The following is a 21266-nucleotide window of genomic DNA, read 5'->3' on the forward strand; positions in this document are numbered from 1 at the left end:
GAGTGGGTTTCCATTCCTTTCTCCAGGGGATCTTCTGGATCCAGGGATCAGATTCTTTACCATCTGAGCCACCAGGAAAGTCCATCCAGAACATACAGAAATTTGAAATGACCTCAAACATACTTTTAAGGCCACCGTCATTTTTGATCTCAAGCAGTTGATCCTTTTCTAGCATGGACAAAGTCAGTTCACCTGGCTTTTTCACAAATGGGTTGAGGATCCATTCCTTCCCAATTGGGGGGTTTTCTGGGGTTGGGAAGTAGTGCTCAAACTCTTGAAAGCTGTGGTAGGCGATCATTCATCAGCTGGGAGAAAGTAGGCCCTGGCTCAGTCCCTTTCAAAATCTCTGCTAACGTTTGAAACACGTCAAAAATCCCCAATGTTCACTCGTTGCCCCCATAATTCTGGTGTGGGTTTGAATGCAGCCACTTTATCTGCTGACTTGAATATAGTTGTTTGCCCCTTAAGTGACAGATTGAGTTCACTGGGCAGGTTGAAGATGTCACACAAATAAGCAAATTTTGCAACCCATTCTGTCACTGGAATATGCTGCCCGTGGTGACTGTTTTTCTAGAAGAAATCTCTAGAGCAGCTCCCATAACTCAAAAACTCTGGCTAGGGGTCTACTTTTACATAATTTATTTTTATCTATTATTTTTGGCTGTGTTGGGTCTTCGTTGCTTTGTGTGGGCTTTCTCTTGTGGCGGCGAGCAGGGACTACCCTTCGTTGCAGTGTTCGGGCTTCTCATTGCAGAGCACAGGCTCTAGGCCCATGGGCTACAGCAGTTGCAGCTGAGGGCTCAGTAATTGTGGTACATGGGCCAAGTTGCTCCTTGGCATGTGGAATCTTCCTGGACTAGGGATCGAACCCATGCCCCCTGCATTAGAAAGTGGATTCCTATCCACTGTGCAACCAGGGAAGTCTGGGTGATCTGCCATGAGAAAGCATCTCACTTCTGTGCAGAAGAGATGCTTGTGCTCTGTGTCTGTCTCTTCACAAAGCTGCTTGGACAGATGTGAGTTAAGGGCATGTGCTTTAATGTGGTTGATAATTTTAATCACATCATACAAAATATTAAGTTCAGGTGACATTTTTCGGCTACCAGCATTTCTTTATGGATGATACAGCGTGTAGACTCACACTCAGAAGTGACCTCTTTGACCCAAGCAGTGAAACCAGAAAGCCTTTTAGTCACGGCAGCCCTTCAGTTAATGCACATACTGATACAGTGAGCTGATACATAATTACTCAGACTTGTGGTGTTGGTTGGCAACTGAAGTGCAGGTAACATATTCTCATGAAAAACATACAGAACAAACCCTGCTGCCTTGTCACACTGGTGAATTAGTCAACCTGGATTGCGTACCATGTCGATTTGTTAATCCTAACAACTGTGCCTTAATATTCTCTATTTCATCAGTTAGTTTAGTTATGAAATTGAAAAGTGAAAGTGCCAGTCACTGTCGTGTCTGACTCTTTATGACCCCATGGACTGTAGCCCGCCAGGCTCCTCTGTCCATGGAATTCCCCAGGCAAGAATCTTGGAGTGGGTTGCCATTCATTCCCTTCTGCAGGGGACCTCCTTGACCCAGGGATGGAACCTGGGTCTCCACATTGCAGGTCTAAGCCACCAGGGAAGCCTAATTATGGTATCCTCTAGTTAAGGCACTAGCCAAAAGAGGCACACACGCCACCTTTTGAACTGCAGCCTCTCCTAAAAGTTCATGACAAATGTCCTCAGCAGCAGGAAGGATCAACTCTTCACCAACAGTAAAGGGCTTAGCTTTAGCACTAGGGTTAGCCACTAAGAATGATGTTTTCTGTTCAGACACATTTAATGAAGTGGTGGCCTTCAATAATTGCTTCTGTTCTTCGGTTCACTTTTTTTAATTTTTCTTTTGAAAAACTCCAAAGGCTTGTCTTTTAACACAGGGTGCTTGGTCTCCATGTGGCAAAGCAGTTTCGAAGTCTTCATGGCTTTGTTGGATAGCCAGTTGCCCATATTATACAACATGGTCTTAAGAGAGTGTGAGCCACCTGTTACAATGAACTCGTAAATTAACTCTGCTAGGACTCTTGGTTGCTGCTGTTTGGTTGCTAAGGTGTGTCTGACTCTTTTGTGACCCCATGGACTGTAGCCCACCTGGTTCCTCTGTCCATGGGATTTCCCAGGTAATACTGGAGTGGGTTGCCATTTCCTTCTCCAGGGGATCTTCCCAAACTAGAACTCTTGAAAATTTTTCTTTCAAATGCTTTTTTTTGGGGCAGTCTTGGAGTCTTCTGCTGTCTCACCACTGGGTCTTTCCTCCCTTACAGAGAAGCTCTCCAGGGACATTTGTTTCTACACACTTTGGCTAGGGTCAGCTTGTGGGCTTATCAAAACTGTAACTGAGTGCAGTTCGGGAAAGAGGCACAGACAGAAGTGGCAGATAAAACGGGCAGGCCACACATGGACTAAAACAGTGTCGGATTCTGACTTTAAGCCTGCCATCAGAGTAGCTGTATAATCGAAGTACATCAACTCACTGGCCACTATAAATCCTGCTAAGAGATGCAGCTTAACTGGCACTTGCCACTCACTGATAGGGATTTGAGTCTGCAAGCAATTTATGTATGGTCTCTGTGGAACCTCTCTACTACTGACAACCTGGATCTGCAGCAGCTTGCTGTGCTAGCACTGCCGCCTCAGCTCCGCCTCAGAACACCAGGTATTAGGTTCTTCGAAGGAGCGCGCAACCTAGGGATCTCGGTTTGAATCCTTGCATGTGCAGTTCATGATGCTCAGAGACTCTTAACGCTGCCACTGATCTGACAGGAGGTGGAGCTCGGTGGTAATTCGAGAGACGGGGAGCGGCTGTAAATACAGATGAAGCTTCACTTGCCCACCTGCCGCTTACTCCCTGCTGAGCAGCCTGGGTCCTGAGGCCCAGGGCTTGGGGACCTCTGCCCTAACATGCTGGGGCTGAAGACACTACTGGGGAACGCCCGGGAGGGCCCATTGTCAGGGCAGTCAGAGCACCCCTTGGACCTCTCTCATGCACGGAGGGTACAAGAACCCTTGATCATTCCCAGCAAACTCCCCCATCCAGAGTGTTCTCCTTCCCCACCCGAGTGCCTCAAATGGTCTCAGGGATCCTCTGCTGGATGGGGTCTGGCACCTCTGTTGTTGTTCAGTCGCTAACTGGTGTCCAGCTCTCTGCAACGCCATGGGCTGGGAGATGAGCAGAGAACAGCAGGCACCTCTTCCCCTCTGGACACCGTGGCGTGTCCAGGGCCCATGTGATGCTCACAGCTGGTCCCAGCCCCTTCCTCGCTCTGGCTTCCAGGGCTCTCGGTGGCTGTGGGCCACACCCCCTCTGATGGAGAAGCCTGTTGGGTGGGGTGGCTAAGGATGACCATGAGGCAGGAGCAGAACAGGGTAGAGTCCCTCACTGAGCATGAGCGGGGAGAAGAAGCAAGTTGTCCAGAAGCCTGGGCTTGGGCTCCGTGGCCTGAGGTCGTCACATGCAGCTTGTCAGTTATCAAAGGCACCCACACCGCACACTCTGGAATTTCTAACTGGAAATAAAAGGCTTTTTCTAGTTTTTTTGGCTGTTGAAAAGCTAAGAAATCTCTGACTGTGGCTCTTAGCTTTCATGCCACCAAGCCCACAGCTCCTCAACTGTAGTGGGTGAACGCTTTCTGGAAGGAAAGACAGTGTCAGTACTGAGAGCCAGACTGCAGGGCAGACCCTGGCTAGGATATGACCTAGTGCTGGTACCCGTGTGCTGCAGAATCCTGAGGGCTGCGACCTGACTCAGTACTTGTAATGACTTCAACTTCCTTGTATCTGGCACCATGAGACGAAGGCATGCTGTTATTTTGCATGTTACTTAAAAAGGAAAATTACCATGATCCTAAGACCTGAGTGCCTGAGGTGTCAAAAACAGTGAAGCTGCGACGCCATGGAGACATGGAAATGCTTACGAAACTGGAAAGTACACAGAGCATGCTCTGGGCCCCGAGCTTGGCCTGTCCAAGTGCCACATGTGTTGCAGAGCAAGGTTAGAACCTCACACTGCCCACAGCGGGAGGCAGGGGCCAGGACCTTCCTCGGGGACCACTCAGAACCTGACAACCCCTTCCGTGGCACAGAGATGCAGGTGAGGCTTCTTAAAATCATCAATGCTGCTTTATTTACCAAAGGTGCTGGCCCGGGGCTGGTTCCGCCAACCAGGCCCTCAGACAGCCATAGCGGGTAGGGCAGGGGGTGTCCCAGCTCAGTCTTGGTGGGCAATGCCAAGTCGGCCTCGCTGTGGGGGCAGTGCTCCCTCCTGGGGCCCTCGTGGGGCTCCTGCCCAGTGGCAGCAGGGGCCAGCACTGCTGTCTCAGGAAGGCACTTTCAGCTTTGGGGTTCCCAAGAAGAACTGCAGGACGCGGTCGCCAGGAACGCCAAGCAGAAGTCCAGGAGGAGGACCTGGGCGATGACCAGCTTGAACTGTGGGGCAGGGAGTGCTGGTGAGTCAGGTGCCCAGACAGGTCCAGGCCGAGTCCCAGGACCATGTCTACAGAGTGACTCACCTCCACAGGGATGTCCACGAGCCCAAACTGGCTGTTGAACTCAGGTGAGGAGCCGAGAAGCAGGCCCACAATGGCCAGGAGGGACACGGCCAGGCTCCACACCAGGGGCCTGTTCTCAGGCAGGCTCTCCATGAAGGGTGGGCCCTGTGGGGACCGACGGATAGAGAGCTGTGTCACGGGGGCCCAGAGGGTGGGCAGGGGGTGCCTGGGCAGGGGCTGGGCCTTACCTTGTAGTTAATGGCAAGGTGGCCATCTGCATGGCCATGGCCATGATATACACTGTGCTGTTGACTAGGCTCGGCTCAAACTCTTTGTATAGGTCCACAAACTGCTCCTGCCTGCAGTGACACGGGGTCAGGGCCCCTTTGTGACCCCTGCTGCACCCCCTGCCCCTCAGAGCCCAGACTCTGCTGGCCTGGCCACCCCAGGCCAACGTCTGCGCGTGTCCCTCCTGCCCCCCGGCCCTGGGCGGGCACTCACTTCTCAGGGCTCCGGGCCTGGGCCTCACGGTACAGGTAGACGAGACTCGCAAAGTGCACGCAGAACTGCAGCGTGACAGTGAGGATGGTGTACAGGTTGAAGATGTTGGGCAGGGGCCGCTCTCGGGACAGTGTCTTCAGGGGCTGCAGAGGCAGGCTGGGGGTCAGGGCCCAGGCTCAGCCTGGGGTCACCCAACCTACCCTGCTTCCTGGCAGGCCTTATGTAGAGAGTGGTCACTGAACTCTGGGGGTTGCAGGTCGGCACCAGTCCCCTGCTCACTCCTCCAGTTCCTCAGTCCAGATGCCACCCCAGCCTCGCTCAATGCCCACATGCTGCACGGCTATCACAGGGGTCTTATGACCCACCATGCCCCTGCTCTAGAATAAACGTAAAGCCCCCCGCCCCCACTACTGCTCACGGCACAGGCACGGTCAGTGCAGACCACCGCCCATGCCCTCTGGCCTCCAGGGCCTCCTGCACCAGCCCTTGACCACGTGCGACCTTTGTGGGGTTCCCGGCTGCTTCTCTTGCTCTTTATGTGCTAACTTGAGTGTCGGTACAGGCCTCCCTGGCCGGCCCCGAGGCCATTCCTCACAGCCTGTGTGGCCCCACTGGTGTTCTTCCCAGCATTGCACTTTCTGAGTGGTCTTAATCATCGTTTCCCCATCTGTCTTGTCCTCACCTGTGTGGCCCACCTGAGACCCCAGCCTGTGGACAATGCTGGGCCAGAGATGCTTCACTCTGAAGAACCCAAGTGGGCGCCCACCCTACCCTCGATCTCACCTGAAACCTGGAGGTGACAGTTCCCACCCCAAGGGCTGCTGCGCAGGTAAGTCAGACCTGCGGCTCCACCTTTAACAGCGTGCCCTGGGTGGCCCAACTGTCAACTGATGGCCAACCAGCAATCCGAGAAGCCTCTCAAGACCTCCAGGGCAGGAATCATGGCTCAGAGAAGCAGAGGGTACCCTGGGGCTGGGGCAGAAGCCCCCGCTTTTCGGCTCCTGGCCCACCTTGGAGCGGGAGATGAAGAGGAAACAGCCAGCTAGCAGCAGCCCCTGCAGCGTGGCCTGGAAGTCACTGAACTTGACGCCCTCCAGGTATAGGACGCTCTGGCTGTAGGCCAGGATGAGGGCGTTGAGTGCCAAGATCTTGAACATCTGCAGCGTGGTCACCAGTGTGCATCGGCCCTGCTTGATCACGTGGCAAACTGCGGGGGAAGGCAGGTGTGGGCGTGGGGGCCAGGCAGCACGGGCTGAGGGATGGGGCAGCGGGCGGAGCAGGCAGCAGGACTCACTGCATTGGATGGAAGAGAGCTTGGAGGTGAAGGGCGCGGCGATGCTGGCATCCCCCAGCTTCACCATGGGCGTGCTCTCGTCCTCTAGGTCCCGCAGCACCTGGCTCAGGCGGTCCTACGAAGCAGGCAGATGGGTGAGACCTGACCACAAGGGGGCACTGGTGCCCGTCCTCCTCTGGAGACTCACCCGCTGGGAGGCCAGCTGTTCCTCAGGGGCTGGGAGCCCTGACCTCTGCTTGGCAGCCCTGGAGGTGGCCCTGACTCCGCTGTTGCTCAGGATGGGGCTGTCCCGGGGCCGTCGCCGCCGTTCGACGACCCTCTCAGGGGCATTGGCCAGGAGGGCCACACCTGGTGTAAGAGTGTGTCAGGAGCCAGAGCATGGAGCCTCTGCTCAACGCAGCTCACCCAGTACCGATCCCCCCATTTCACCTGCCCACCCAACCCAAGGAGTGAGCACCTCAGAGAGAATCCATCCTACTTTCTACAAACTACTTATAGAAAAACAACAAGAAAAAAGCAATACCCAAATAAAGTATGTGACACTGCTGCTGTTAAGTCACTTCATCGTGTTCGACTCTGTGCGACCCCACAGACGGGCAGCCCACCAGGCTCCCCCGTCCCTGGGATTCTCCAGGCAAGAACACTGGAGTGGGTTGCCATTTCCTTCTCCAATGCATGAAAGTGAAAAGGGAAAGTGAAGTTGTTCCGTCGTGTCCAACTCTTAGCAACCCCATGGACTGCAGCCCACCAGGCTCCTCCAGACATGGGATTTTTCAGGCAAGAGTACTGGAGTGGGGTGCCATTGCCTTCTCTGTATATGACACTATATAGGTCCAAAGTGATTTCCAGAGAAGTTCATTGCCAAGAGTCCTGCGGTCATGAGAAATGAAGCTGATAAACCAAGTAAGTATCTGAGAAGCACTGAAAGAAGGTGGGGCTTCCCAGGTGGTGCTGGTGGTCAAGAACCCGCCTGCAGTGCAGGAGACCTGGGTTTGATCCCCGGGTCAGGAAGATCCTCTGGAGGACAGCATGGCAACCCAGTCCAGTATTCTTGGCTGGAGAATCCCATGGACAGAGGACCCTGGTGGGCTACATGGGGTCGCAGAGTCGGACATGACTGAAGCGACTTAGCACGCATGCATGAAAGAAACGAAGACAAACTGTCTTTAAACACCAACTTGCTATCTGTGCTCTGCTGACACAGAATCAAGGTGGTAAACTCTCCTGGCCTTGGCTTTTGGTGCTCACACAGTGCCTGGGGGGAGGGCTGAACAAACCGAGTTGGGTCTGTCCCATGGAACCTGCCTGGGCCCCCACCACACTCTTTCCCAGGCACGTGTATCCCTTCCTGGCCTTGGAGCCCTTCAGATCCCCAGCCCCACCGGTCCCTGCCCCATCTCTTCACCACGGCCGCCTTACAGAACTGGCTCAGTGGCGTGCCCCTGATGGTAAGCCAGTGATGGCATAAGAGCCCCCTTCCCCCAACCCCAGGCTCACCCACATCGGCATGCTTCAGGGCACCCACGTCATTGGTGCCATCTCCGCACATGAGGGTCACGTAGCCCAGCTCCTTCAGGCTGGTGATGACAAACTCCTGTTTGGGGAAGAAAGAGCGTGAATGAGGGCTCTGTGCCATGCCCCCAACGCCCCACCTGCCCTCTGCCACCCTCTGTACCCACCTTCTGTTTAGGGGCCACTCGGGCGAACACTTGCACGTAGGGGATGAGGCGAAGCAGCAGCTGGGGGTCCTCGGCCTGCAGGTGGGCCAGGCCGTCGCCCGTGAGGCACAGAGCGTGCTCCCGGGCCAGGGCCTTGGGGGAGCCCTGGGCCAGGGGCTCTGAGATGCTGCCGTCGATGGAGTGCCACTCACACAGGCCACCTGCAGAGCCAGGGCCCAGGGTCAGGGCGGGGGGTTCAGCTGTCAGGTGGACCCTCTCACGTGGACCCCACATATGCAATCCTTGTCCTCCTCCTCTGGAGTACCTTCTTACTTCCTACCCCTCCTAATCCAGGTCCACACCAACCTGCACCCTAGACTCAGCACCCCATAGAGATCATCCATGGAAGGCTCTGATACAAAGAATCAGAAAACCTAAGGCCTAAGCCACTAAAGACTGCAAGAAGAGGCCAGATCCAAACCCAGATAGCGTTTATGTACAACTCTGCTCTTCTAGGCCAGGGCACCCCATGTCACTTCCTCAGGCCAGACACTTCTTGCTATCTACTTCCCCTTTCTAGCTGGTAGGTCTAGGCCCAGATGGTGAGTGGCAAGGACGGCTGAGGGCAGTCTACCAGCCCTTGCAGCACTGAGCTGGCCCTCAGCTGTCTCAGCCTGGAGGAAAAGCAGTCTCCACCTGGCTTCTGTTCTAGCTGTTTTGCTAAAGTAGCTTGGCTGGAAAACTAACAGTCTTGGTACCTCTGGGCCACCCACCTATGATTTCCCAGGCTCTGGAAGAGCGCAGTGCCTGGGGCTGGAACTGAGATCTGGGATACAACACAGACCGAGAGAAGGGCGAGGCGGCTCCGGAAGCCCCCTTGGCTGGGCCACGCCAGCATCCTCCTCCGTCTGGCCTGCTGCCTGGTGACACCCCTGCTGCGTGCTGCTCCCAAGCCAGGCCCCGTGCTGGGTGCCACCCTAGGGCATCTGACAGATTCCACCCCACCCGCTGGAGGTGCGAGAACTGGATGTGCCTCTTGACCAGTCTGATTCTGAAGCACCGCTCACAACCAGTTCGGTTACTCAGGAGACATCAGAGACCACGAGCTCCGGACCTGAGTTCAAACCCTTAGTCACAGTGTCTCCAAATGACCCAGGTGGAAGGATTCACTTCTGTTTCTTTATCTACAGAGCAGGGACCCCCAACAACTGATCCAGCTGGGTTCCTACATGGTGCGGGGATGGCAGGCCCTTCCACATGGAGCAGAAGGGCTGACCTGGTGAAGCAAACCAAGGTCTCTGGCCTGGGTCTGGCCACGCCAAACACGAGCACCAGCAGTCCCCATGCTCTCAATGGGAGCACTCAGGCAGCCAGCCGGGCCCAAGGTGGGGGAGGCTATGAAACGTGGGCTGCTGTGAGTATAACCCATCGCCTTAAGATTGCAAGTCACCGCCGGTCCTGGAGCCAGGGGTCATCTGCAAGCTGCTGCACGGGCGGGCTGTGGAGTTCCCTGGCTGGGTAGCCCGAGTGTGCTTATGAGGCAGGGCTGTGACCAACAGGCCTGTATCACAGGTGCCGGAGGATGCCAGGCGTGCTCACTTAGGCCGGGCACAGGGGTGAGCCACCAGGTGGGAGCTGCTCTTAGACTCGAGGCCCCCCAGCTCACGAGACAAGGGGCCTCACCTTTCCCCGTGGGAGGCTGCAGGATCAGCGTCTGAGCCTTCTCAATGAAATGCAGCTCCCGAGCCACGTGGCAGGCAGTGAGTGGGTTGTCACCTGTGATCATGACCACCTGGGGAGAAGGCAGACGCTCAGGAAAGCAGGGCTCAGTGGTCAGAACTGCAGCCTGGAGACACGGGGGCTAAGTCTCTTCTAAGGAAGGCCGCAGAGGGAGCTCTTGGCCTCCTACTGGGGACTGGGCTTCCAGGAGCCGTAACGTCTGGTAGCGGCTTCTGCAAATAGTATACGTATCTGTGTCTTTGTGAGGACACTCACAGCCTTTAATCATAATATATACCAAGAACCAGCCTTTGGTGTGGACCCTCTTGGCTTGGAGCCTGGTGATGGGAAGACGGGCCCCGACTGCTGAGGGCCAGGTGAGGACGAATCATATCACCACCCCTGACACTTCCAGCTCATCGTCCACACCCTAAAACCGCATCCTGAACCCCCAAATAGAAGACACAAAACGCCAGGACTAACAGAGCAAAGCCACCGGGACGGACGCGGCCTGTCTGGGTGTGGTCTCCACATCCCCTCAGCCAGTCTCAATGTCTCCCTAAGATGGGGTGGAATGGGGGAAGAGCCCTCATCTCCCAGGGATGCTGGGGGCCTGATGAAGTGAGGTGAGAAGGGTGGGCATGGGTCCTAGAGCATCCTCAAGATGGGTCAGCATGAGTGTAAGTCACGGTGGAGCTCAGCCAAGAGCCGCGCTCTTTGCTCCAAGGCCCAGACGCCCACCCCGGGTGCCCCATGGAGGGCCAACTGTCTTCCGCTGTCACATCCCCTCTGTAAGGAGCAGCCAAGACCGCCACCCAGGGGCTGGCAGGAAGGGGGCCGGTGGCTGTACCCGATGGGAGGCATTCTGGATCTCACGGATCACAGCCTTGGAATCAGCCTTGAGCGGGCAGGAGACCACGATGAAGCCGACGAACTTGAGGTTGCACTCCAGGGCCTCCCGCTTGACCTCCCGGGCCTGTGGATGGACACACCGGGGCCCTAAAGACTTGTTTCTCTTCTCCTTCCCCAATACCTAAGCTCTGACATGACAACAAGCTGGGGATGGGGGTCAGAGACAGCCCCCTCCTTGCAGGAAGGGAACCTGAGGGTCAGAAGGTGAGAGATGTGGGGAGGGTGAGGCGCTCTGGTGGCAGAGGGGCTGAGCAGTGGCTGGGCGGTCCTGGCTCCCCAGCAGCACCTCTACCCTCTATCACAGACAACAGCGTGGCACAAAGTCCCTGTGAGTCCACTTCTAGGACCAGAGAGTCTGGACTCCCCTTTGATAACCACTGAGCGCAAGCTGCCCCTCCTCACCTCGTACAGAAAGCAGAAAACCTCTGCCCTCAGAGTACCAGGAGAGAGACGAAGGCAGGGGGTGGGGCGGAGGGGCGTGGGCTGCGCAGGGCTCGGGGGCTCTGACAGGTCTGTGAATGAGGCTTGGACAGAGGTGTGACCTGCTGTGCTTTCAGGAAGGATCTCATGGCCACTGGGTGCAAGCAGATGAAAGCCACTCGGATGAGGGTGAAGTGGAAGCAGACAAAGGAGCAGCGTTGGTGATGGGGGCGGGAGGAGAGGCTACAAGGATGTGGGCTGTGACCAAGGGCCGGGGATACCCCAAGACAGTACAGTGGCCAGGCGGCTGGGCGGGGCAGGGGCAAAGCTGGGGAACCCGAGGTGCCCCAAGGCCTCCTCAAGGCGGGTGTGAGCACAGGAGGTGAGACCTGGGTGTGTCCTCCAGGAGCAGCCCTGGATTTGGGGATGGGATGGGGTCCTGTAAGGGAGGGGGCATGCTGGGGAGAAGAAGAAACCACAGATGGAGTGCCACCTGGGGCCTCCAAAGGTAGAGGTCAGGGAGGAAGATGATGAAATTGCCACCACCGCTCGTGGTGGCACCACAGGGGGTAAAGGGGGGTTGGGGGGTGGGGGGCATGGGGGGTTGGGGGGTGGGGGCCTGGGCCCTTACCTGCTGGTGAGTGAGGTGCCCCAGCTCCTTATACCCCAGCGCCAGAACTCGGGCTCCTTCCCGGGAAATCTCCGTATGAATGTGGTGGTAGTCAGGTGGGCACTGGGCGAACTGCAGGGAACGCAGGGGGAGATCACCGACCGCCCTGGACCCCCCTCCCGACCCTGGCCGGGGCTGGCTCACCATGGAGTGCAGGGTTTCGGGGGCCCCCTTCACGGCCGCGATGTAGCAGAGATCAGTGGAGCCAAGCTTCTCATAGGAGGCGAGCACGGACATTCGCTTTAGGGCACTGGCAAAATGAAAGCGCTGGTGAATTTTCAGCCCCTGAGTTTTAATACTTCGGGGGAATACTTTCTCATCTGGAAACAAATAAGCACGAGTCCTGAGGGCCTTCGCTCCAAAGAGGCCGCCAAGCCCCCACCCGCCCCCGCCGTGCCCTGCCTCCCTCCGCCCCTGTCCTCCCCGCACCTCCACACACGGGGTCTGGCTCGGGGAGGGGTCAAAGCTGGGCGATCTGGGCACAGAGGATCCTGCCCCAAGTCAGAGGCGAGCCTGTGCCCACCCGCCTGCCCCTGAGTTGAACACACAGGCATCTGACAGGTACCCGCTGCCTGTCTGGGGATGTACAAGCTGGTGGCGTGCCCGAGGCTCCAGCCCCTCACCTCTAGTCAGTGTCCAGTCCACGGCCGTCAACATGGCTTTCTCCAAGGGGTCACCCACAAGGGTCCCGTCGTCCAGCTGCATGAGGGAGTGGCACGAGGCCAGAGCCCGGTGTGTCTCTATGGGGATGCTGGACACAGGAGTCACCTCCTTCCCGTCCCTGCAAGGAGGAGGACCCGCTGCTTACTGAGTGGACGGGAGTGGGCAGAGGAGCCCCTGGGGATTGCCAGTCAGGACGAGGGATGGGCCCCCACACTCCACTCCAGTCACAGGGAAGAGGGCAACGATGACAGGGTGTTAGGGTGTTGCCTTGGTCCTTATAACGTCTGCGCCTGCTTCACGATGCCCCCAGATATCATGTGGCTGCCTGAGGCCTGAGCCACGCCATGTGTCACTGTGATTCACACTGAGAGCTGCTGGGGGGACCCCTGGAGTGGGCCTCAGTGGGAGGGCCTGTGCCAGGCCCTCACTTTGAAAGCTTGGGCTAGGCAGCTCTCTGTCCCGAGTGCCCAGAAACACCCCTGGTGGGCACCTGGTGACCCCGACGCCCCATGCTCACCGGAGCCCAGCCACACCGCGCACCACCAGGCTGTCACTGGTCAAGGTCCCTGTCTTGTCGAAGCAGCACACCTCCACCTTGCCGGCAAAGGGGATCCGGAAGGGCTCCGTGCAGTACATGTCTGGGTGGTGGGAGCCAGGGTCAGGGGTCCTGCTGGGCCCCAGCCCACTTGGCACCCCGTCCCTGCCCCAGAGACTCACAGAGCTTGGCCAGAGCGATGAGAGAGGTGTTGACGGCCAGAGACAGCTCAATGGGCAACTCAGGGGGCACGACAGAGGTGAGGATCAGAGTGCATTCCAGAAAGAGCTTGTAGCGGTTCCGGCTGGGGTCCTTGGTACCTGCACAGACAGGGCCTGCCAGTCTGGGGGCCTCAGGCCTGGGGCTGAGCAGATGGCGGGGGCAGGGGGTCAGGGCTCTTACCTTCGATCCACACGTAGGCGGCTGCCGCAATGGCAAAGACCAGGAGAAAGAGGATGAAGATGAAGGTCTCCAGGTTGTTCGCCGTCACCCTCTTGACCCCAAAGAGAATGGTGCGCAGCAGCTTGCCCTATAGGGACGGAGGGGCAGAGGTCTTTCCTGGGAGGGCGGCAGCCTCTCCTGCCCCGCGACTGAAGATGGGGGTCAGGGAAGGAAGTGGCTGTGACTGGGGCAGGGGTTGAATTCTCCAGAAGGAGAGCTGACCATCATCTTTCCTAAGGAATCCTTAAGCCACTTCAGTGTTCACTTGGCCCAGACTGTTTGTGATCCCCAGCTGTGTGGGGTCACAGTCTGGGGTCTCCACTAGAGCCCCAGCCAGGGAAAGCGGACCTGCTCTGGGGCTTGTCTCTGCACTTGCCCCCAGCCCAGCATTTGCTACCAGAGCGCTTATGGGCTGTATGTTCTGGGGTCTGGAAAGGCTGCCACCTCAGCTGCCCGCCGGTCGGCCCAGGTACCACCCCCCTCAGGACGGGGCAGGTGCCACACCTGGGATGTGTTGAATCCGGTCCTCAGGACGTAGGCCACGCACCCATTGTCCACGGCTGGGGAGAGAGATAGCAGGCGTCACTAGTGCCTGCACCCCCTGGGCCTCTCTCGGGGCTGAGCAGACCCGGGTATGGGGTGGCAGGGCGGGGACCCCCCACGCCCGAGGCACCTACGCTTCAGGCCTGCGGCGGCTTTCTGTGGGGGGATGTGCTGCACAACTTTGGTGCCCCCGAAGACGACGTGGAGCCGGGCGTCGGCCTGAAGGTCCAACACCCGGCTGGGGCTGAGGTCCTCGATGGGCTCCTAGGGAGGAGGGAAGGATGGCAGAGTCAACGGCTCATCCCACCCTGGCCTTCGTCCCTGGTCTGGAGTCTGCAGGGAGCCTGCACGACCCTTACAGGGCTCCGCATCCAGCCTGGTGCGTGTTACCAGGGTCACGGCCCCGGTCTGTCTTCTACCTTCGTGCACAGTACTGACTCCCTGGGACCCTGTACCCAGCCCCACCCTGGAGTCACACCTTCTACTTCTCCCTCAGCCCACCTCAGCCTGAGACCCCAGAGTGCCTGACTCCCCACTGATGCTGCTGCCTCTCGTCTCCTCCTTCTCCTCCTCACCACCAGGCTTCCCTTAGTCCAGGGTGTTAACCCACCAGGAAAGCCAGGAGCCCCGTCTGTGCCCCCTTTGTCTCCCAGGCTCCGTCCCTCCTGGGTCAAGCCCGGGCAGGACCCTGGCCCGTTTCCTCCCCGGTGAGTGTGATGCTGACAGGCCTGAGTAGACGGAGGTGCATGCCCCCCACCCCCCGACGCCCGAGCCGGCACCTTCATCTGGGGCACTGACTCCCCGGTGAGCATGGCCTCGTCCACGATGCAGCGGCCCCGCAGCAGCAGCACATCGCAGGGCACCAGGTTCTCCTGGGGGGAGCGGCCTGTGGGGCAGGGCGGGGGGGTTGGACTGAAGCCCGAGGCAAAGGCTCCCTCGGGGCGGAGCAGGACTGGGCCTCACCGATCGAGACGATGTCCCCGGGAACAATCTCGTCGCTGGCGATGGGCCTCCACTTCCGGCTTCGGTAGACCTGGGCGGGGACGGGGTGCCGTCAGTTCTGGGGATGCTCCCGTGCTGCACCCCGCCAAGACCACAGGGACCCTCCTACCCGCCCAGCGCCCCACTGGCTGCACCTGGATCATGTGGGGCTTGTTGCCCATCTTCCGGATCTCTGACATGTTCCGCATCTGCTGCTGGACCAGGGAGGCCTCGAAGGCCACCAGCATGGAGAGCGTGAAGACGCTGTAGTACCAGTACTCGTCCAGACACCAGAGCCCCACGCAGAACACCTGCGGGGCACGGGCGTCTGTTCCCAGGGACGTGGGAGACTGCCCGAGGCGGGCTGGCCGGCAGGCCGAGGGCCGCTCTGCCCACGAGGGCAGGGGAAGTTCTCACGTTTGGAGGTGGGCTGGGAGAGCCCCAAGAACAGGTGGGGAGAAGGACAGGCACTGCTGCTTTACCTGGAACACAAAGAAGGGCGCCGTGGCCCTCTCCTTGAACAGCTCCGAGAAGTCAGGCACCACCATCTCGGCCCTGAAAGACAGACGGCTCACCCTGTTACAGGCAGGAAGCCCCACCTTAACTCCTCCACTTGGGGGCACCGAGGGCCTCCCTGGGCAACGGGACGCTCCGTTCAAGCCCGTCTTCTTGACTGTGCAGCGCCGAGGCGGGCATGCTGACTGCCCTAGCCCTCTGCTCTGCAGAGCCCTGATGAAACCTCTGAATCTGCACTACAGGCACTTCAGGGAGCGGCCACACGCTCGGCCGGGCTGGTGAAGACGAGAACCTGTCAGGTGGTTGGGGGACAAGGCTGGGGGGAGGAAAGGCTGACTGTGGGCTGGGAGCCCTGAGGCTGCAGAGGAGGCTGGGCAGCTGGGGGCTGTGGGGCACCCTGGGGCATGAAACAACGCGCCTGAACCCCACCCTACTGTCGAGAGGGGCGGTCTGAGCTGCGATTTCCCAAAGACTCCTTGGATGAAAGCCTTGGAATTGGAGGAGGGCTGAAAGGTGCGCTCTGCAGTGCTCTGGGTGGTGGCTGGCTCTGCCCAGGAAACCAGGTCAACTTGGGCTGTCTCTGTTTGGCCCTGCAGAACTGCAGTGATGTCCAGGATGTGGGACTTGAGAAAAAGAAACTGCACAGTGGCTACGTTGTGATACAAACTGAGCTCCGACCCGGACTGTCCAGGGTGCCTTCACCCAAGTGATGGGGGTGTGAAACGGGACACCCCAGGCTGCCGGCACACTGACCAGGGTGGGGTGGGAGGAGAATCAATAAATGTTTCCGGCAAGACTTCCGATTAGATTGCTGGGTGCGGTAACGTTTGTAATTTTTGAAAAGCAGCTAGGTCAAGAAATAATTTCCTAGAGGTTCTGAGGGTTTTCGAGTCAAGGACAATCACCAGCAGGATGGGGGCTCTGAAGCCCAGCTCTGGTCCCACCCAGCCTGGTGTTGACACAGGTGGTTCTGGTGAAGATGAAAGGAGAGAGTGCTAACAGAGCGTCTGCATTCCACCTGGCACAGACGAGCTGTTCTGATCACCACCTTTTTTTTCTTATTATCACTCATACGCTGCTGGGATACGTAAGAGAGTGACAAGAATTCACATCTATAGACAAAATCTCAAACAAAGAAGAGAATTAGAAACACAAGGCAAGGATGAACAGCCCCGGGCCAGGCTCCCAGCTGTGGGCCCTTCAGGGGATCCTATCAGCAGGCAAGTTGGGAGAGGCCAGACTAGAACATCTTTCTCAAGGGGCACCTGCCACATAGTCACCTGGGACATTTTGTTGAAAGGCAGACTCCCCCAGACCATTGAGCATACATAAACGGGGCAGGTGCCACTAACTGGAGCAGGGACTCGGCCTGTGACTATAGGGCAGAGCCCCAGCCCTGTCTCAGCAGGGGCAATATACAAGCATGCTGGGACTCACTTGTTGCTCCCAAACTTCTTCTCGGCGGCACGGATCTCCGAGTCCTCCTGGAACCCTCTGTTGCTCTGGTAGAATGAGAAAGCGTTTCCCACTGGAAAGGCCACGGGGAGAAAACGCTTCTTCTCCAGGGCATCGTAGGAATACTTGATCTTCTGGAATTCGAAGGACAGCACCTCCTGCCCGTCCTCGCCCTGTGGGAGGTGAGTCTGTGGCAGGGGCCCCTGGTCTGGGAACCCCATCTGAGCCCCTGCTGGAGCTGGTGGTCCCTACCTCATCGCGATGCAGGGCCACGAGCTCGGTGGAGCCGTTGTTGGGAGTAGGCACCACCTTCACGAAGGTCACTTTGCGGGCGTCGTACTCCTGTGAGAGGCAAAGTGCCACTGCTGAGCCCTCCTCAAGTCCCAGCTCCACATTCTGGAACATGCCACTGGGCTGGCCACACCCAGGTTACCACTGGGACAAGGGACAGCATTTCACTGGGCCTTTGGTCCCGCCCATATCATAAAGCCAGAGTCATGAACAGTGCCAAAAGCCCAGGGCTCTGCTGACGAAGACAAACTCCAACAGGAAAAACGCTGTCTGGCACGAGGTACGCTCTCAATCCGTGTGAGTCAGGCCCCATCCCAGCCCACCTGGCCTGCTGCTCCCGCTGACCCCCTGCCGCCCATTACTATTCTCACTGTGTTCTTGAGTGACAAGGAACAACAAGGCTCATCCTCGCTTCAGCAAAGGGCACATGCTGTTTTTTTTCTGCCTGGAGCGCATGGTCGCCACCGCCGGCTTCAGGCCTTTGCTCAAATGTCTCCTCCTCACCACCTCAAGTTCCCTCACGGAACCCGTGTCCTGGTTTTCCCTTTTGCACTGACTGTGGAGTTCCATCTCCCCCAATGACACCAGGAAAGCAACGCATTCTGTCTGTTTTGTTTGTTGTTATTTCTCCAGCACTTAAGACACAGAGGCACCGAATAGAGCCGTGTTAGCGCTCTCTGCTGTGAGCTGCATCCACTCCACGGCTGCTCCACCAGAACCTGCGTTGCCCTGTTTTTTTTTTTTTTTTTTGGGGGGGGCGGTGCGGGGGCGGTGCGCGTGGAGGACACAGCAGTGATCCTAAGAAGCAAGGCCCTGCCCCTCCAGGAGTTCATGGTCCCCAGAGCAGGCAGAAACTAAGGACAAAAGACAGAACTCCCAACCCTGGGACCACCAGGTAGAAAGGTGCAAAGCAGTACACGGGACCAGCCGCATATCGCGTGCTCTGCAGACGGCATCTCAGGTTCTTCTTACACTGGCACCCTGAGCTAAGTGTTACGGGTCTCACTTTACACTAGGGGAAACTCAAACCCAGAGAGGAGAAGCACCCTTGTCTGAGATCTCTGATGTAAACTCAGATCTGCCGGTCCTAACCTCCAGCTGTTGAGCTCTCCGTTTCTGGAGAGGAAGTTAGTAAGTCTCACTTTTTAGCTGCAGGCTAACAGGCAGCTGGAAGTTTGGGGGTGTCACCTCCCCCAACTTCCCTCCATTCTTTTGTCCCTCACTGGGGTCTTTCATTGCACTGACTGGAAGCTACCAATTCCAGAAGTTTGAGCCTCCCTTCTGGGATAAGATATTTCAGTTTCTCAAAAGAGAGAATTCAGTCCATAGTTGGAGTCAGACAGGTAGTAGGGTGGGGTTGTTGCTTCCCTTTCTCTTTCTGGAGCCCTTGGTGCTGTTCCCTTTCTCTTTTCTTTTAGCAAACAGGTCTGGGATGAGAGCGGAGGCTGGCTGAAGGCTGACCTCAGTCCCCATGGCTCCACACCTGCTGGTATCATGAGGCAGGCCCAGAGGGAAGTGACAGTCAGCTGCTGAGTGGGCAGCGCTCATCCAGACCTCAATGCTAAAGGTCACATGTAATAGCGTGCTGTTGTATTCTGAGGGCGGCCCTCCTTAACATCATACCCTTGCAGACAGACATAACGGTCTCTGAGCAGTTAAGTCACTTGCTCACAAATACCCACTGCTTCTCTTAAACGCTGCAATTAACTGCATTTCAAGCTCATTTTAGTCGTTGCGGGGTGGAGGCTCACAGCACTGGCCAGCAGGACTGATGCTCAGTTCTCAAGATGCATAGACAGGGATATCCATCCTACAGGTCTAGCCTCACACTTTGAAAAACAAGGTAGGAGACAGACAACAAAGAAGGCAGGACCGATTCTAGGAGACTCATACTCGACAGTATGGGAGCTAGCAAATGGTGACATTTGCTAGGCTCTGCGCTAAGCTTTTTACAGGGTACCTTACCGAATCTAATTGACCTCACCAGGGAAGAATTTCAGAGAAGGGAAGTAACCTGCGCCAGGGTCGTACAGCTAAGTCAGTAACCTGTCGGAATTCAGCGAGCAGCGCAAAAGGATGCAGGGCGCCCGGCGACACCTGGGACCGGCTGAGGCAGCCCCAGCTGGGTTGGGGACCGACACGAACGCAGAAGCTGAGATCCGCGGTGAGGCCTGACCACGGTTGTGGCCGGTCTCGGGTGCGCACACTTACCGGGGTGCAGGTGAGCGCGCAGTGCGCGTGCACGGACCAATGCCCCGAGAGGACGGTGAGCGCGTGCGCCAGGCAGATGGTGGCGAGCACAAGCAGCGCGGCCTCGGGGATCTGCGCCCAGCTGCTGCCCCAACCCCAGAAGCCGGTAGCTGCGGAACCCAGCCAGGCCGGGTAGAGTAGCCCCACGAATGGCAGCAGCGTGAGGCGCCGCAGCAGTGCCAGCCGCCGGTACGGCCACACAGCGGCGACCAGCTCGTCGCCGCTCTGTATGAGTGCCGGCCCAGCGGCAAGGAGCGTGCGCTGTTGCGGCCTGGGCTTGGGCTGCCCGGCGGGCCGGGCCCCGCAAGGAACCGCATTGCCCACCGCCGCCTCCGCCGCCATCTTTCCCAGCGCCGCGCTCGCTTCCGGGCAGAGGGACCGGCTCACTTCCGATGTTTTACTTCCGGTAAACCCTGGGGGACGCCATGACACATGGGAGGAAGAAGAGCCCAGGAAACGTAGATGTTTGTGTCTGAATTTGGCTACTCAGGGCATCGCCATGACAGGCTGTGCCCGGAAGGAGACGCAGGGCACCGCCATGATAGAGAGGGCTTGAAATGACTAACACCGCCTACCTACTCTGCCACGCCGGATTGAGACCGGAAAAGACGAGGCAAAGTGGGCTGGGCGCCACCATGACAACCTAAACCGGAAGAAGCGAATTCTCCTCGGAGTCTGCACTGTCTGGCTCGGGAAGGGTGGAGCCTGGACGCTGCGGAGGCGGAACCAAAGAAGCGCCGGTGCTGTGTGGGCGGGGTTTATCATAGGGTGGAGCTTGTGTGGATGGGGAGGGGGTGAGGCTTCCCTCCCTCGGGGCTTGGGTTTAGCTTGAGGAGCTTCAAGACAGGATACAGTTCAGCTCAGTCGTGTCCGACTGTTTGCGACCCCATGGACTGCAGCACGCCAGGCTTCCCTGTCCATCACCAACTCCTGGAGTTTACTCAAACTCACGTCTGTTGAGTTGGTGATGCTAACCAACCATCTCATTCTCTGTTGTCCCCTTCTCCTGCCTTCAATCTTTCCCAGCATCAGGGTCTTTTCCAAGAGTCAGCTCTTTGTATCAGGTGGCCAAAGTATTGTATTTTCAGCTTCAACCTCAGTCCTTCCAATGAATATTCAGGACTGATTTCCTTTAGGATGGACTGGTTGGATCTCCTTGGAGTCCAAGGGACTTGTCTCCAACACCACGGTTCAAAATCATCAATTCTTCAGCGCTCAGCTTTGTTTATAGTCCAAATCTCGCATCCATACATGACTATTGGAAAAACCATAGCTTTGACTAGATGGACCTTTGTTGGCAAAGTAATGTCTCTGCTTTTAATGCATTGTCTAGGTTTGTCAAAGTTTTTCTTCCAAGGAGCAAGCATCTTTTAATTTCATGGCTGCAATCACCATCCACAGTGATTTTGGAGCCCAAGAAAATAAAGCCTGGCACTGTTTCCATTGTTTCTCCATCTATTTGCCATCAAGTGCTGGGACCAGATGCTGTGATCTTAGTATTTTGAATGCTGAGTTTTAAGCCAACTTTTTCACTTTCCTTTTTCACCTTAAAGAGGTGGTCTAGCTCCTCTTTGCTTTCTGCCATAAGGGTGGTGTTATCTGCATATGTGATAATATTGACAATTCTGCCAACAACCTTGATTTCAGCTTGTGCTTCATCCAGCTGGGCATTTTGCATGCTGTACTCTGCGTGTAAGTTAAATAAACAGGGTGACAATATACAGCCTTGATGTACTCCTTGCCCAATTTTGAACTAGTCCATTGTTCCTTGTTTGGTTCTAACTGTTTCTTCTTGATCTGCATACAGGTTTCTCAGGAGGCAGGTAAGGTGGTCTGGTATTCCCATCTCTTTAAGAATTTTCCACAGATTGTTGTGA

General features: G+C 57.1%; 1 protein-coding gene across 1 annotated transcript; it reads right to left on the minus strand.

Annotated features, from left to right (window-relative positions):
- Positions 1-4232: 4232 nt before the first annotated feature.
- On the minus strand, positions 4233-19762 carry ATP13A1 (ATPase 13A1). The gene is given in 28 exon segments (XM_070373425.1): positions 4233-4424; positions 4427-4478; positions 4562-4705; positions 4789-4805; positions 4808-4899; positions 5042-5184; positions 6052-6248; positions 6336-6450; positions 6523-6683; positions 7833-7929; positions 8015-8214; positions 9677-9785; positions 10563-10688; positions 11676-11786; positions 11859-12034; positions 12338-12495; positions 12895-13015; positions 13095-13232; positions 13315-13441; positions 13858-13913; positions 14031-14160; positions 14676-14782; positions 14860-14929; positions 15033-15188; positions 15360-15432; positions 16831-17021; positions 17101-17190; positions 19351-19762. Coding segments are annotated over 28 exon segments (3594 nt in total). The 5' UTR covers positions 19732-19762; the 3' UTR covers positions 4233-4368.
- Positions 19763-21266: the final 1504 nt, after the last annotated feature.

This window comes from Bos mutus, chromosome 7 (assembly GCF_027580195.1).
Source record: "Bos mutus isolate GX-2022 chromosome 7, NWIPB_WYAK_1.1, whole genome shotgun sequence".
Lineage (NCBI taxonomy): Eukaryota > Metazoa > Chordata > Mammalia > Artiodactyla > Bovidae > Bos > Bos mutus.